Source organism: Physella acuta, unplaced genomic scaffold (assembly GCF_028476545.2).
Source record: "Physella acuta isolate Inbredline_101_S28 unplaced genomic scaffold, ASM2847654v3 ptg000889l, whole genome shotgun sequence".
In the NCBI taxonomy this organism is placed as follows: Eukaryota; Metazoa; Mollusca; class Gastropoda; family Physidae; genus Physella; species Physella acuta.
In genome coordinates, this window is record NW_026732406.1 from 631,288 (window position 1) to 647,463 (window position 16,176).

At 38.3% G+C, this 16,176-nt stretch overlaps 1 protein-coding gene across 1 annotated transcript; it reads right to left on the reverse strand.

The window, feature by feature from the left end:
- Nucleotides 1-609: 609 nt before the first annotated feature.
- LOC131952699 (activating molecule in BECN1-regulated autophagy protein 1) lies at nt 610-15,578 on the reverse strand. The gene is made up of 18 exons (XM_059315472.1): nt 15,466-15,578; nt 13,336-13,494; nt 12,948-13,006; nt 12,429-12,612; nt 11,913-12,091; nt 11,456-11,557; nt 10,735-10,856; nt 10,367-10,544; nt 7,347-10,092; nt 6,943-7,031; nt 6,221-6,402; nt 6,040-6,103; nt 5,678-5,883; nt 4,897-5,007; nt 3,896-4,081; nt 3,224-3,375; nt 1,588-1,727; nt 610-997 (listed from the first exon to the last, which is right to left on the reverse strand). The coding sequence occupies exons 2-18, from the start codon at nt 13,465-13,467 to the stop codon at nt 829-831; spliced, it is 5,001 nt and encodes a 1,666-aa protein (XP_059171455.1). The 5' UTR covers nt 13,468-13,494; nt 15,466-15,578; the 3' UTR covers nt 610-828.
- Between the last annotated feature and the right edge of the window lie 598 nt (nt 15,579-16,176).

Here is a 16,176-nt window from a genome sequence, read left to right on the forward strand (position 1 = left end):
CATCATTTGACACAGCTTTACACAACACACCCCACCAACTGACAAAATACACTGGTCAACACATACACCACACCAACTGACAAAATACACATAACAAAGTCTACAGGCTGTATCTCAAGCCATTAACATGAAAGCCATTAAACATGCCATTTATGAACATGTCATACTGAATGTAACACACAGACATCACAACCTATTCCATTCATAAGCATATTGAAAACATACACAGAGCCCATATAAATAACACAGTAGGTATGAGTTACAGAATACATCCACCCACCCATCCATGTAAAATATTATTCATGTTTACTTAAGAGCTGCTTGCCCCAACTATATGGAATGACAAGTTAAGACAACCCACTGAAAACATTTATCCCAATAGATTATTCTACAATTTTATTTTAAACAAAAAAAAAAACAACAACTTTGCTCTCATTGATCAGGGGAAGTAAGTGTGGGTGAGGTCATGAACTACACCACACCTTAGTAATACAGGAAGCAGAGAACAGTGCTGAGTAAAGGGGGTTACAGAGAGATCTTAACAAGCTGCAACAAAAAGTAAAGTGAAACTAAAAACTTCAAAACTACTTCATGAACAAATAGCTAATGTTTTTTTTTAAATGACAGCAATATTAAAATTTTAATTTCATAAAGGAGGTGATAAATAGAAACAACCTATATTAATGTTAAAAAATATTCTTTATTTCAAAATATCCCATTTAAACCAAAAAAATAACATCCACAAAAACATTTAACAAAACTTCAACATAGAAATGTATAAAAATCTGGCTAGTTTCACTATCAAAATTGAACTAGTGTTAGTTACAGTCACAAGTCTCCAAAAGATGTCTGTGTGCTGGCACTGCGTCTAATACTGACAGTAGTAGTCTGGGTGGCTATGCTGCTGTGTGCTAGACTGGTTGGGTGGAGTCGGGCCAACGACTCAAATCCACTTGCTCTTGGCTTGGGAGAATCACGTTCATGGACCTTTCTTGAGCTGTAGAGCAAGTGTTTGTTGATGATTTACCCGTCTACTTAGCTATGTGCTCTCATTGCACGAGGCAGACATTTAGAAAATGAAAACAAAAATGACTTCTTAAAGGTCATAAACCAGAGGTTTCCCATGTAGTGCTATGGGGTGTGAGGTCTACTGCTAAGTGATGTGTGGACTATGTAGAAAATGTATGGGTCATTTGTCTGGCTGAGTTTTTCCTATCATTCTTAGTTCAAAATGTATTTGAACACGGATTGTTCTTTTAAATGCAAACATTTTGGGTACAATAATATACTCGGCAGTCGTGTAAGCGCTAAATCAAAACATTTTTCTTGTAGAGGGGGAGGTGCCAAAATGTTTTTGGTTCCCAGGAGATGTGCAGTGACATACAAAGTTTGTAAACCAATGTCTTAAGTAAAGATCTGATCTAGGGCCACCAGCTTTGATGCCACTACTGACATAAAACAGATCAAATCTTCAACTGACCAGTTCAACATATCTCTAGTTTTTCTTTTTCAAAAAAGACCTCTGGTTTAAAATACAAAACCAGCTGAGCCAAGTTCAACAAAAAAATCACACGTATAACAACTCACCCTGGACGGCAGAAATGCAGGTCTCCTTTATTGGTGCCATACACCATGCCCTGACCCACCCCAGGCAGCCATCTGGCAGAGTTGACGCTGACATGACTTCTGCTGTCCTGGTTACATGGGTGGAACAGGTCTGTCACATGCTGCAAGTACAAGAGTACATTACAGTCTAGTTAAAGCTACATGTGTGACAAAATATCTAACACAGAAGTGTGGGACAGGAGACAACAAATCCCAGTGGAGCAAGAAGAAAAGAAGGTGGAGATGGATAGTGCATGTTGAGGCAACTGGCAACAAGTATTACCAGACAAGAAAGAGCATGAAATCCACAAGGATCAAGAAATAAGAGGGAGACCCAAAATTATTTAGCTTACAGATATTTAAATAGACATGAAAGCTATTGGAAAGTGTTGAAAGAAATGAAACAAATATAAAAGGACAAAAAAGCAGAGGTAATAATCTGTGCTCTAGTAGTAGTGAAAAAGGTGAGGTAGAAGAGGTAAAGCCACAAACATGGTTAATCAAAATTTACTAGTTTAATTCAACTTTAGCTGTCTTTAAAAAATCTTCAACAAATAAATCCCATCAACCCATCCCCAGCCCAACATGATAGGGTTGAGACACTTGTAAAAAAACTAAATCCCATCAACCTATCCCCAGCCCAAAATGATGGGGATGAGACACTTGTAAACAAATCCCATCAACCTATCCCCAGCCCAACATGATGGGGTTGAGACACTTGTAAAAAACTAAATCCCTTCAACCCATCCCCAGCCCAACATGATGGGGTTGAGACACTTGTAAAAAACTAAATCCCTTCAACCCATCCCCAGCCCAACATGATGTGGTTGAGACACTTGTAAAAAACTAAATCCCTTCAACCCATCCCCAGCCCAACATGATGGGGTTGAGACACTTGTAAAAAACTAAATCCCTTCAACCCATCCCCAGCCCAACATGATGGGGTTGAGACACTTGTAAAAAACTAAATCCCACCAACCCATCCCAACATGATAGGGTTGAGACACTTGTAAAAAAAATAAATCCCATCAACCTATCCCCAGCCCAAAATGATGGGGTTGTGACACTTGTAAAAAAATAAATCCCATCAACCTATCCCCAGCCCAAAATGATGGGGTTGAGACACTTGTAAAAACTAAATCCCATCAACCCATCCCCAGCCCAACATGATGGGGATGAGACACTTGTAAACAAATAAATCCCACCAACCCATCCCCAGCCCAACATGATAGGATTGTGACACTTGTAAAAAAATAAATCCCATCAACCTATCCCCAGCGCAACATAATGGGGATGAGACACTTGTAAAAAAATAAATCCCATCAACCTATCCCCAGCGCAACATGATGGGGTTGAGACACTTGTAAAAAACTAAATCCCACCAACCCATCCATAGCCCAACATGATGGGGTTGAGACACTTGTAAGGAAATAAATCCCACCAACCCATCCCCAGCCCAATATGATGGGGTTGAGACACTTGTAAAAAAATAAATCCCATCAACCTATCCCCAGCGCAACATAATGGGGATGAGACACTTGTAAAAAAATAAATCCCATCAACCTATCCCCAGCGCAACATGATGGGGATGAGACACTTGAAAAGAATTAAAACTCACCTTCATAGAACTCTCTCCAGCCTTCTCCTTCTCCAGCTTGTAGACCTGGGCCACCATCTGGTTGATGGTGAAGAAAAACAAGCGTTTGGCAGCCAGACCAACCAAAATGTAGCGATTTTCTGGTGAAATACTCACCGATATTGCATTAGGACCTAGAGGTGGCAAAACTAATTATTAGACCAATTAATGAGCAGTGAGATGATACATTTCTCTTTAGGTTAAAAAAAAACATTTTGTGAGCTGTTTGTAATGTTGATTCTCTGTAAGTGGTGAGGAATAGACTTTTAAAAACAAAATATTCAAGAATAAAATAGGAGTGTAGTGAATTTGTATTATGGTTCTGCTGAGATAATAGGCTAATTGGAGTACAAACATTTTTGTACAGAGAATCAATGCATCCACCAGAGTTTAAACTAATTCATGTATTACTGAACTTGAAGTTATATTGTGATACTCAAAAAATGTTTATTCAAGAAAATTAACAATGGTTACTTAATTACAATAAGAAACACTTAAACCACTTCTTTTTTTTAAAGTTTGGTATGTTTAGGAATATAAAAATAGAAAAAAAACAGTAAATTTGTAAGATATTACAAAATAAAATATTTAGAAATCCATATGGTAATTAAGATTTATATATTTGAAAATTTAGAAAGTGAATAAAAAACTGACCAAAACTTTTAGTAAACAGGCACTGAGCTAAAGTTTCCTTGCGCAGTGAGAAGAGCCCCAGGATGTTATCATCAGGAAACCCCCTGTGGCTGGGCACAAATGTGGCCAGGATAGTTCCATCTTTAGAGAGGTCACAGCTGGCATCGTTGTGAAGCTTGCAGTGTTTCACAACTATATTGGTTGAGGCTAGCAGAGTAAACAAATTATAGCAGTGTTTCACAACTATATTGGTTGAGGCTAGCAGAGGAAACAAATTATAGCAGTGTTTCACAACTATATTGGTTGAGGCTAGCAGAGTAAACAAATTATAGCAGTGTTTCACAACTATATTGGTTGAGGCTAGCAGAGGAAACAAATTATAGCAGTGTTTCACAACTATATTGGTTGAGGCTAGCAGAGTAAAAAAATTATAGCAGTGTTTCACAACTATATTGGTTGAGGCTAGCAGAGGAAACAAATTATAGCAGTGTTTCACAACTATATTGGTTGAGGCTAGCAGAGGAAACAAATTAGAGTCAGTCACAGATGGGTCTAGGTTTTGATTAACTGGCACAAAGGGATAAATGATGATTTGTATTTACAGGGTTTCATCACTCAATAGAAGTTAATTTTCTATGATTTTTTAAACTGCAAAATATTTTCTCACAAAATTATGGGCAAAATATAACCAATTAAAATGCCTCTTGGGATTAATTTGCAAGGTAACTAACAGTGATATAAAAAAAGAAAGCACATTTAGATACGGTGAATTTTTTTAAACAGTTGATAAACTGTTTAAAATTGATTAAAATTAATAGTAAAGATAATTTAAAAAAAATATTTTTCTAGGTTTGATAACATTTGATTTAAGAATAATTATGCTATTACGGCTATAATTGTTTGGATAATGCTTATTGTTTTAATTTTGTGGATATTTTAAAACTAGTTAAAAAAGTGTTGTGGTAAAAACTGTAGTAACTAGTATGTTGGTACAGGACTATAAACGAGTGGCTGATGGATACCATTAGTGATGTCAGGGATGACACACTTGGAGACGTCCCAGCGCTGAATGCGATGTGTCTGTGGCACCAGGTTGTTGGCCACGGCCTGGTCATCTCTGGTCAGAAATGCCCCTGATGTTGGAACAGAACACAAAATAATGGCTGACATGTTTCATCTGATAAATAAAACCATCTTAGATACGGCCTCAAGAAAAATTATTCTCATTCAGTAACTGGTAGAATTAAGTGATGAAGAGAAACAAAATGTATGACATGTTTTCAACTAGTAAATAAATTTACCTCAAGCCTCAAGTTACTAATAGAATAATTTTTTTTGGCAGAGCAATGAAAAGTGACATTATAATTCATAAATAAATTTATCAGCCTTAATTACAATTATTTCATTTAGTAACTGTTAGAATTAACTGCTTGGCAAAATATGTGGAACTTTTAAACTCATAAATAAATCTTCAAGGCAGCCTCAATTAAAAATATTTTCATTTAGCTAAGGGTATAAATAAGTGTTTGCAAGGAAATAAAACATGACAAATTTTAAACTGATAAATAAATTCATCAAAAGAAAGCCTCAGTAATAAATAGAAATTATTTTTGGCAAAGAAAAATTATTTGTCAATTGATTTTTCAACTGTTCATAATTTAATTTTAAAATTTAAACAGCCTCAGCAAGAATTTTCTGTGACTAGTGAACTTAATAACGTAAAACTAATCGAAAAGAACATCTGTTTTATAAAATGATTTATTAATGTAACCAAACTTGAGTCCAGATTAAAATTTCCAGTACCTGCAATAGTTCTGTTCATTAATCGCTGCATAGACTCATTAGGGCGGTTGACCGTGTCGTCCAGTATACTTGTGGAGTAGTCAGGGTGCAGATGAACCTGCTGTAAGGCCAGCCAAGCTCGCTGGTGAGTGCCTACATCTTCATCTTCTCTAGCTTGTTGGATGGTTATAGTGGAGGGGATTGCCTCCCTTGGCCTTAAAATTGGTCTATTTTAAAGTAAGTCTAAATTAACACCAAACATATTTTGTTGTCCTAATAAATCAATATTGCATACAGGTCTAAATTATTACAGGCACTAAAGGTAATATTCTTTAACAATCCTCATAAAACTGATCAATACTACAATAAAAAAAAAGACTTGCCTTGGATGAGTTGTCTCCCTTCTCACAAGGCATTCAAGCAGTCTTCCACTTCTAGTTGGTGGTGCTAACAACCACAATCAAACATTAGAATGTAAGAAGAAAGGATAAAATTATTGAACTAAAGATAAACATGTTTAACTGAAGTAGTACCAGCTATAGACTAATTTAACACCAAACTTACCATCCCCGCTACCATCTGATTGCTGAGCTGTGGAGCTTCTTGTAGGTAGCTCTGATCTGGTATTGTAATGGGTAGCCAGTACTCTGTCTCTCTCCCTGTCTCTCTCTACTGAAGGGTCTCCACGCCGCCTGATGTAAGAATGGCCAGCCATCAAGCGTCTTCTATTACGATTGGTCTGTATTCTGTACATGAAATGAGAGGATTTTTAATGTTCATTAACTCTTGATACTGCAAACCAGTTTGAAATCTTTTTTCTGAACTTGTACAGACAAATAAATATTCAATTGTTTACTACTTAAATATTTACACTACACCCCCAGTTAAATAAAGTTTGTAGATAAAGTTACATGGCATCAGAGTAACCTACGAATTGACTGATGATGATATGGTAATTTAAATTGTGGATTTCATAGATAACAATAAACATGCTTATTTAAAAGGTGATTAACAAGATGTTAGACGTCAATATTAATAATTTAATAAAGAAAGTTCAATCTCCAGGATAAACAAGTTTTAAATCATTAGTTTTGTTTGTTCGATGATCTGCCTAAATAACACTTTGATTTCTCTGTATTATAAAAGTTAATACATTGATTTCTCTATTTTTTTAAAACTGGATACACCTCTTTAAGCCAAAATAAAGAACAATGGGACATCACTAATGGTTAGCACTAAGCTGGAGTGAGGGTAAGGGCTAGGGTTAGCTGACAAGAGCAAGTTACCTTCTCATCAAACACTCATGACGCAGCTCCCATATCCGGGAGTTATAACTCTCCTCCAGGTCGGATATCCTTCTATCAAGTTCTGACACCTGGGGAAGTGTCAAGGACATATTTACAACAAGACCAACAGAAATTAAGTTCAGATGGGACATCAGGCTCATCAGGTAAATGTTTACTAAACATGGTTTTAGAAAAAAATCTTGACACTAGACATACTTTTTATAGCAACCACAAAATGAAAACCATAAAAGCCAGCAGTAAATTCTGTCTGAACAAGAAAAAAAACAAGACTTGCTTATAAGAAAACTTATAACTGTAAACTCTATATTCTATGAAGAAGTACAGCTAGTTCAAGTTTAGTCAGATTTATGTGCTCCAAGCTTTAATTAGAGTGGACAACTTACCCTTCTTTCAAGATATTCTGTAACAGAATCTGGCCGGAGCAGGTTGATATGATGGGGGGTGGTGGAGGTCAGCTCTCTCACACTGGTCTGAACTTCACGCAGCTGTTGGACAGCCTGCTGCAGTCTCTCCTGGACGTCTCTGACAGCAGTCAGCTGGCTGTCTGATGTGGCATCCGAGCTGGTGTTGGTGGATGAGTCCTCAACGGATTGCGGTGTGACAGGTTGGGCTAGGCTGGAGGGCCCAGCAGGACTGGCTGATGCAGGGTTTAACAGGGACGACGACCTACAGCCTGATGAATCTCTGGAACTGAATATGGAAAAAGCGCTAGGCTGACTGGCATCACTGAGTGAGCGCAGACCTGACCTGACGTCAGAAGCCAGCCTGTGTGAGTCTCTGGGAGCCCTGTGGGTAAGGCTGCTCTGGACAGAAACCCCTGGTCTGTCTAGACTCCTGAGTCCAACAACAGGCGGGCATGAGGCACCAATATGGCAATCATGGGATGTGCTTGGGTTCAGTGAAAGGTCAGAGGTTGAACCTTGTGATGGCTGCAGTTCTGTACCTTCTAAGGCACAATGGCAAAGACCAGCTTGAGTTGAAGAGGTTGTCATGGATACAGATGATGTTTTAGGGGTCGGTGGTATAGACGTATCCATAGAGGAAATTTGTTCAGATGGATTTGTTATTACTAAAGCAGGTACTTGACTAACATCTGCAGATGGATTACAACTGGATCTGTCTGTACTTCCTCTGTTGCTTGTCAGATGAACAACCAAGTTAGTACTTCCGACACAATCGCCCCCATCACCTATCAGAGTGAAATTGTTCCTGCTTAATGGTGTGCCAGGTTGGGGGCTCATACTGGCAGCAATGGCCCCCTGCTGGCCTGAAACATTTGCTGGCTCACACTGACCAGAGTGGTCAGCTACAGCTGCGTGCTGGATTGAAACAAGACTGCTAGGATTTAAATTACTAGACACACTAGAAAAACTATACAAAGAATCCTCACTCCTATGTCCACTATCAGATAGTTGAGGACCAGACACCACAGCACTAGAAGACATGCAGTTGGGCTGGTCATTTAAGCTGGCCGGAGTGTTTGAAGGTTCATTAGATCTAGAACTGCGCATGCTGTCTATCACAGAAACACAGTCATTCAAGCTAGCCGGAGTGTTTGAAGTTTCATTAGCTCTAGAACTGCGCATGCTGTCTATCACAGAAACACTTCTTTGATTACTGTCATTCAAGCTGGCCGGAGTGTTTGAAGGTTCATTAGCTCTAGAACTATGCATGCTGTCTATCACAGAAACACTTCTTTGAATACAGTCACTCAAGCTGGCTAGTGCAAGCAGGCAGTCGTTGCTTTTATTTATATCAAAGTGTGTGGACTCTGCACTGTTGTGACTGTCTGTGCTGACAGAGTCTCTGGGGTGTGAGGCTGGCACAGGACAAGAGCAGCCTGTCTGGTCCAGACCTGACACATCCGTGCACTGGTCCGAGCTCTCTGGCAGGTTCATGGCCCCCAGTGTCTGGCTCGTCTGGTCAATCACATGGCGTGGCGCTGACCTGTCCAGGAGAGAGGCGTGGCGCTGGAAGTCTCCGCTGTCTGGCAGGTCTATAGAATGGTGCCGGCTGGACTGACCGCGCCGCCAGGAGCCACTGTTGAAGTGGATGTGGACACTGCTAAGGTTGGACGTGGCTGAAGACTCAGGAAGTCTCGGTCTGGAACTTGCTGGTTCCTGTTCAGACGGTAGCTCTGTTCTAGAAGGGAAGTGGTGTGTTGTCAGGTGGGATGACGAGGACGCAACTCTGGCTGATGGCATTTCAAAGTTATCTGCATTCCCCGCCCCCAGAAACACATCCAAGTTAAGGATTGGATTAGAAGAGTCACCAGTACCTGATCCCCTCTCCGCCCTAGACTCACTAGGCAGGTGCCTAAAAGTCCTGGAATCAGAATTCCTACCCACAGTTCTAGAGAGAGATTCACTTCCTTCTGCAGTAGATGCAGCACTGGGCAATGTCACAGAAGCAACACCTGTGACAGGCGCCGCACCACTGGAGGCGGACGACGCCTCGCTGGATGTGTTGACCAAACTACTGAGCAGGTACCTCAGGTCATCCCAGCCTGTGGCGGGGGCTAGAGTAACATCAGCATTGGCAGACACCCCAGAGGAGGAGGAGCCGTTGTTGGTGCTGCTGCTCCTTCTCTGGGACTGCCTGACCTGGTCTACAGGAAGAATCTCAAACTCATTAGCATCTAAGCTCTCACTGGCGGCGTTCTCGTTGCGGGCACCATGAAATGTCGGGACGTGGGTTGAGGATGCGGCCGAGGAGCCTGCGGTTTCTCCACGCCTGGAGGATGCTGATCGTGGCCAGCTGGTGTTGAGGTAGTCAACCACAGAGGAGGAGTCAGTGAAAGGACGGTCCGTGGTGGAAGACAAGCGAACAGGGACCTCCGGCCTGTAACTGCTATAGCTGCCATTGCCAAAGTTGAAGTTGTTGTTATTGCTGTTGTTGTTGTCGTCCTCTGATGCATTGTTGTTGTTGTTGCCGTAACTCAAACGCCTGGAAAAAAATGTTGGGTCATAGCGACCCCAGCGCCTGTTGAACAGCTCGTAGCTGTAGTTGCGCCTATCCTCATTTAGGGAGTATCCTTCGTTGTCTTGGAATGCTGGAGTTGCGGCTGGCAGCTGAAACCTGTCCTCAGCTGTGCCATCACCACGCGAGCTTGACGTTGATGGAATGTTTCTGTAGAGAAAAATTCAATAATCTTAAAAAACTTGTTCAGGACATTTATTACTTTTCATGTGTATGGTTTTTACTCAAAGTCCTAAAAAATACACTAAATGTTTTAAACGATTATTCATGATTGAATGGGCATACACTAAATGTAGAATTTAACTTTTCCAAAAAGTTCAGTAAAAATCTATACTGACAAGAATGACTTTAAAAAGCTTTGTTTAAAAAGCTAAATGCACCAACACAGACAAGACTAAATTTAAAAAAAAACAACATTACTGACAAAGAAGAAACAACTTGAGAAGCTGATGGTGTAGCCCATCTGTCTCGTGTACTGCTGCTGCCCGCTGTGCTGGTGACATGCCGGGCATACTGCCTGGCATAATCCAAACCCTCCTCATGTACAGGTGACCTTGGACTTGGGGAGCTGGCACGTGGACGAATGTTAACAGCTGCAGGAACTAAACAGAAACAGTGGCAGTGATTAATTCAACTACATGATATTTCTGAGAATGGCTTATCTATTTACAACAAATCCAGTTTACTCTATTTTGCCCTCAATTTTTATCAATTCAAAAGACTAAAATTTTGTAAATCCTATTGTTAATGTAAACAAGATTTAAATATGTTATGTTAATGAATGTACATTACATCTCTGAGTGCGTTCTTGTTGAAAAGCCACAAATCTGTGCAACAGGCGCTGGTATCTCAAGCGGTTGAGCTGCAGCTGATGATTTCGTTCTTCTACCACCTCGCTGTCCTGGGAATGTTCACTGAAATAACAGGCCACAACTTTACCAGACCAAAAAATACTTGTTCATCTACAACCTCGCTGACCTGGGAATGTTCACTGAAATAACAGGCCACAACTTTACCAGACAAAAAAATATTCTACCACCTTGCTGTCCTGGGAATGTTCACTGAAATAACAGGCCACAACTTTACCAGACAAAAAATACTTGTTCTTCTACCACCTCGCTGTCCTGGGAATGTTCACTGAAATAACAGGCCACAACTTTACCAGACCAAAAAATACTTGTTCTTCTACCACCTCGCTGTCCTGGGAATGTTCACTGAAATAACAGGCCACAACTTTACCAGACCAAAAAATACTTGTTCTTCTACAACCTCGCTGTCCTGGGAATGTTCACTGAAATAACAGGCCACAACTTTACCAGACAAAAAAATATTCTACCACCTTGCTGTCCTGGGAATGTTCACTGAAATAACAGGCCACAACTTTACTAAACAAAAAATAATTGTTCTTACCCAATCATTGGCACAACACGACTTGCAGGATCTCTGTGGAGTGTGGTGTTGTTGGCTATACCAGTGGACAGATACTGACCAAACAGATAAAAGACTGACTTACCCCATCATTGGCACAACACGACTTGCAGGATCTCTGTGGAGCGTGGTGTTGTTGGCTATACCAGTGTATAGATACTGACCAAATGGATCAAAGCGCAGCCACCTTAAGAAAAAGAAAATATTTCATGTTATCAAATACAAACATAAATATGAACAGATTCATATTATCTGATTCTAGAGCAAATACACAGATGAGATGTGAACAGATTATGAAAAAAAATTATGAATTTTTTTGAACATGCTTTTTTTGCATGTTGCAGATAAAGCACAAAATATTTTAAAACACAAAGTCTTTATAAATAACATTTCCCTTCTTTTCATTTTTCAAACTTTTTCGCAATAAATTTGAAAATGATAAAAAAAATTCCAACATTAAACTGTCAAGCATTATGATTTGTCATTATTTTTAGATAACCTTACAATTGCTAAATTAAATAAACAAAAACAAAGCTTCCCACCTGATCCTCTCGTAGTCATGCAGTGTTTTGGTACAGGAGAAAGGGGCAGACTGGCCCCAGTCCCAGAAGTAGATGTAGTTCATGGTGGCAAACACCAGCACATGACCAGTGGGGTGGAAGGCCAGGGAGGTTATCACTTGACCTGCGCAGGGGTTGTGGAGAACCTCACTCCCTCCACCCTGGACAAACAGGACACAATGTTAGTTTTATATTGAGAAGAGGGAACACAAAATGATCTACTGTTTTGTTAGTCTCAAATTTGTCTACCATCAAAGTATAAGGAATTTGTTACGGTCCATGAACAAAATATGTACCCAGTATTTATCAAAACACCTTGCACAAATAAAAAAAAAATTATTTTTAAACAAAAGAAAGCAAAAAGAAAAAATATATATACAATCTACGTAACTTATCTTAAAAACTCTTAAAAACGCAACTATTCTAAATTAATGTCTATAGGTATTTAACAAAACACACAAACATGATAAAATGTACAAATGTATATAATGTGGTTACCAGCAGGTCCCAAATGCGTATTTCACCACCTAGACACCCAGAGGCCAGTATATCATTGGAGGTGGGGTTAAATGCCAGACACCACGGTGTACGGGGATGGCCAGCCAAAATATGGGTGCACTTCCCAGTTCTTATATCAGTTACCCTTACTGTGTGGTCTCCATGTGTTGAAGCTACACGCATCCTGAAAACAAGAAACTTTTAAGATGATGTTCAAACTAAAGACAAGATAATCTTATTTTAATGGGTAATTAATGGGTAATAATTCTTAAAGAAAATAGTTGAAATTCTTTAATAAATATTCTAAAAAAATTTAACCATTTTTTTTTTATTTGAAGGTTAGTCAATCTTAACACTATAAATTACCAGTTGAAAATCTCTAGCAAAATAAAGTATCTAAAGAATACATCAGAATAAGACAGTAATCTAACTTTCTAAACCCTCTCCCCCTATTATTACTATTTCAGTATTTGTAACTGATCAGATGTTTAACACAAGCCTTGTTAGTTAAACACTCACATGTTTGGGCTGAAATCCATAAGGAATGTTGCTCTTGGCTCACCCGAAAAATCACAAGGCTGAAAATATGTAAACAATCCAATTTTACATACAGAAATATTGTTTTTAATTAAATAACTGGAATTCTTATAATATTTCTATTAGCAGAAAATCTTTTATATATTTACTCTGTGTAGCAGGCTTTTGTAGGTCTATTCTCTTATTTATTCTAGCAAGTTACACAATACTATCTTAAACTTTAATATATTTGATGGCTGAGACAAAACATTTGATATTTTATTAGCATGTAAATATTAGTAGCTTTTCCTACACATTATTAATGATAGACCAACAAAATAAAAATACAATAAGTCACAATCAGACTGCCCATAGCACAAACGACCTTTACCAGATTGTGAACAGGCTTTGCCGAGACATCCTCCAATAAGTTTTTGACAACTTTCTGACACTGTATGTACTTGTGACTCTTGACGAGACCCTGGCCACGCAGCTCCAGGTAGTGGAAAACATCAACCATCATCAGAGTCAGGCACCTGCCAGCACCCCGCTGTACAACGTAAACATTTTACATTTACTATTGGTACATTTATACATAATATTCTCAATGAACTTAAAACATTATTATGATTAAGGATGCAAAATGTATCTAATTAAGTCAAAGAATTTTAGCGGGAACAAATATTTGATTTAAAAAAAAGTAATAATTATTATATAGTTGCACAAAGTTATGAAAGATTTGTAAATGAGACAGGGGTGGATAGGATGGATATTTAGAAAAACTCTCTTACTCCTTGATGTAGGAATAAACCAACTAAGGAACATAGGCCTAATAAAAAATAAAAAGGGAGACAAACTAAAATTGCATACAGGCTTATTCAGTAACAGATTCTGTCTATAATCAAAATACTTTACTCCTTCTGGGAGACTAGCTAGATTTTAGAAGTCTAGAATCTAAATCTAGCTTACTGCTTAGATCTCTAGATTTTTAAAAACACTAACAGTACAAGATTTAGATTCTAGACCAGATCATCTAGATCTAGAATCTTGATCTAGAGTAAAGTGGCGTCTGCGGACAGACGTAGCAAAAAAAATCGGAAGTGCCGATTTCCATTGAGCGCCATTCAGTAACCGTTTCACATAGAGCCAAACCGAAAGTACCGTGTTACTCCGCATTCTTTCTACTTTAATCACGTCTGATTCATTTTGTATTCATACGCATAGCATTGAATGTATTAACATTTTCAGTGGTGAGACTCTGTGCGGACACTAAGTGCACTTTTTTTTTACATTTTATTTTCTGTGCGCACACTTGCTCCTTATGCGGACAAGGCATATTTTGTTCATTTTGTTTCTATTTAAATGATTGAAATAAACATGTTACATACATAGTGTTGTTGTTTTATATATTAATATATTGGAAAACAAAAAATATGAGAAATATGAAATAAGTTTTAATTAAATTAAAGTGATGCCTGAAAGAAACTCAGGACCCAGTTGAGATTTTATTTCAATTTTTGCTTAGTAGACACGTTTGATGATCAAAAATATTTTTAAAACCTAAAAACATTACTAAAAACTTATAGATCTAGATTTAGACATAAATTTTAATATAAATCTGGAGTATGAAGATTAGTTCAAAGCTCCTTTTTACTTAAAGTGTAAGAAATATACTCTGATTTTTCATTAGTGTCCGCAAAAGGTTAACCCTCAAAAAAGGCATATCCCTTATGGGGACACCCCAATTTTTCATCTAAGATGGCTTAAACAACCTTAACTATGATATTTATAGCTTTCTATATATATATATATATATAAGCTATTTATAGTTAACCCAGTTAACTAAGCTATGATTGGTTCGATTTATTCCTCTAATCCGGTAACTAGTGCTCTTCATCCTGGTGAGGTTCCCTACATAAAACGTCATACATCGCAACTTTGAAAAATTCCAATTAATCTCCCTATTGAGTGAAATAGAAGAAATTGACTCAGATGTGTTTAAAAATGGACATGCTTTGTGTTGTTTGCGTTAGTTTCGTATAAAACATTCATACAATTATTGTTTAAGCGAAAAACAGCAAGGTGTCCACACAGACGCAACTGTCCGCAGACGCCACTTTACTCTAGACTCTAGCTAGATCTAGAAATCTAGATGAGATCTAGTCTAGATCTAGTGAAATCTAGTCTACCTTTTCTAGATTCTAGTCTAGAATCTCAATCTTAAGTCTAGATATCTAGAGTTCTAGATCTAGAGTGTAGTCTAGAGTCTCTAGATTCTAGATCTAGATAATCTAGATTTTTTTTTCTTAGCCTCCTGTTGTAGACTAGGGCTAGAATCTAGATTTTCTAGATCTAGAGTCTAGACGACTCTAGAGTCGGCTAGACTGACTCAAGTTCCTCAACTGACTGGACTAGAGTAGAGCTAGGATTCTAGAACTAGACGATCTAAAATATCTACATCTAGATCTAGATCTAGTCTAGATCTAATAATTAGGCCTAGGCTAATAAATCTCATCCTTACAATAAACAATATCTCTGTGTCACTTTTTCATATCGAACCACTTGCGGTGTTCTGTCCGTGGTCAGTATGTTGCAAAATAAAATAACACTAACAGTCTGCTGAGTATTTTCTCAAAAGAAATGAGATATAAATAACTGAACTATTAACCTCTAACACTTCCGCCAATATTTCGAAAGCCCGGATAAAGGTGGTTTGCTTTCTTTCTTTTTCTTTTTTTACAGAAGAGTGCTAATATAGACAATTATCAAACATTTTATTTTTTAAGCTCTTATTTACTTTGCAACGTCTGTTTGTGAGATGTGGCAAAATTTGTAAATTAATTTTCTAATGTCATATGCATCGATTGCCTTTAAACTTTCACGGCTGGTTGATTTCTTGCCTCAGCGTAGGGAGAGATAACTATTTATTAGATTTCAGTTTTATTACAGTAGCCTACGTGATGTCAACCTCATTTAGACTAAAACGTGGAAAAGAAAACAAATGAAATCCCTTATAATAACAAGCCTTTAAAAGCACTGAAAAGAGGAAAACAAAACAAATACATGTCAGTAAAAGATTCCTTCCTTCTTGTCTCTTTCCCTTAGCGAATTCCAGTGTGGTGCCTATCTGGTGATGTTGTTTGCTGCTTAGCGCAAGGTGTGTCCAATCCGTCCCCATTCGTGTCTTTGTATGCCTTTGCCAATAGTGTTTTCCCCCAGTTGTTTTTCTCCA

Coding starts and splice junctions, on each gene's coding strand:
- LOC131952699 (XM_059315472.1), bottom strand. CDS start 13,467: ATGATGGTTGATGTTTTCCACTACCTGGAGCTGCGTGGCCAGGGTCTC. Junction 4,082..4,896: donor CATCCCTGACATCACTAATG/GTATCCATCAGC, acceptor TTACTCTGCTAG/CCTCAACCAATATAGTTGTG. Junction 3,376..3,895: donor CCTGTTTACTAAAAGTTTTG/GTCAGTTTTTTA, acceptor TGCCACCTCTAG/GTCCTAATGCAATATCGGTG.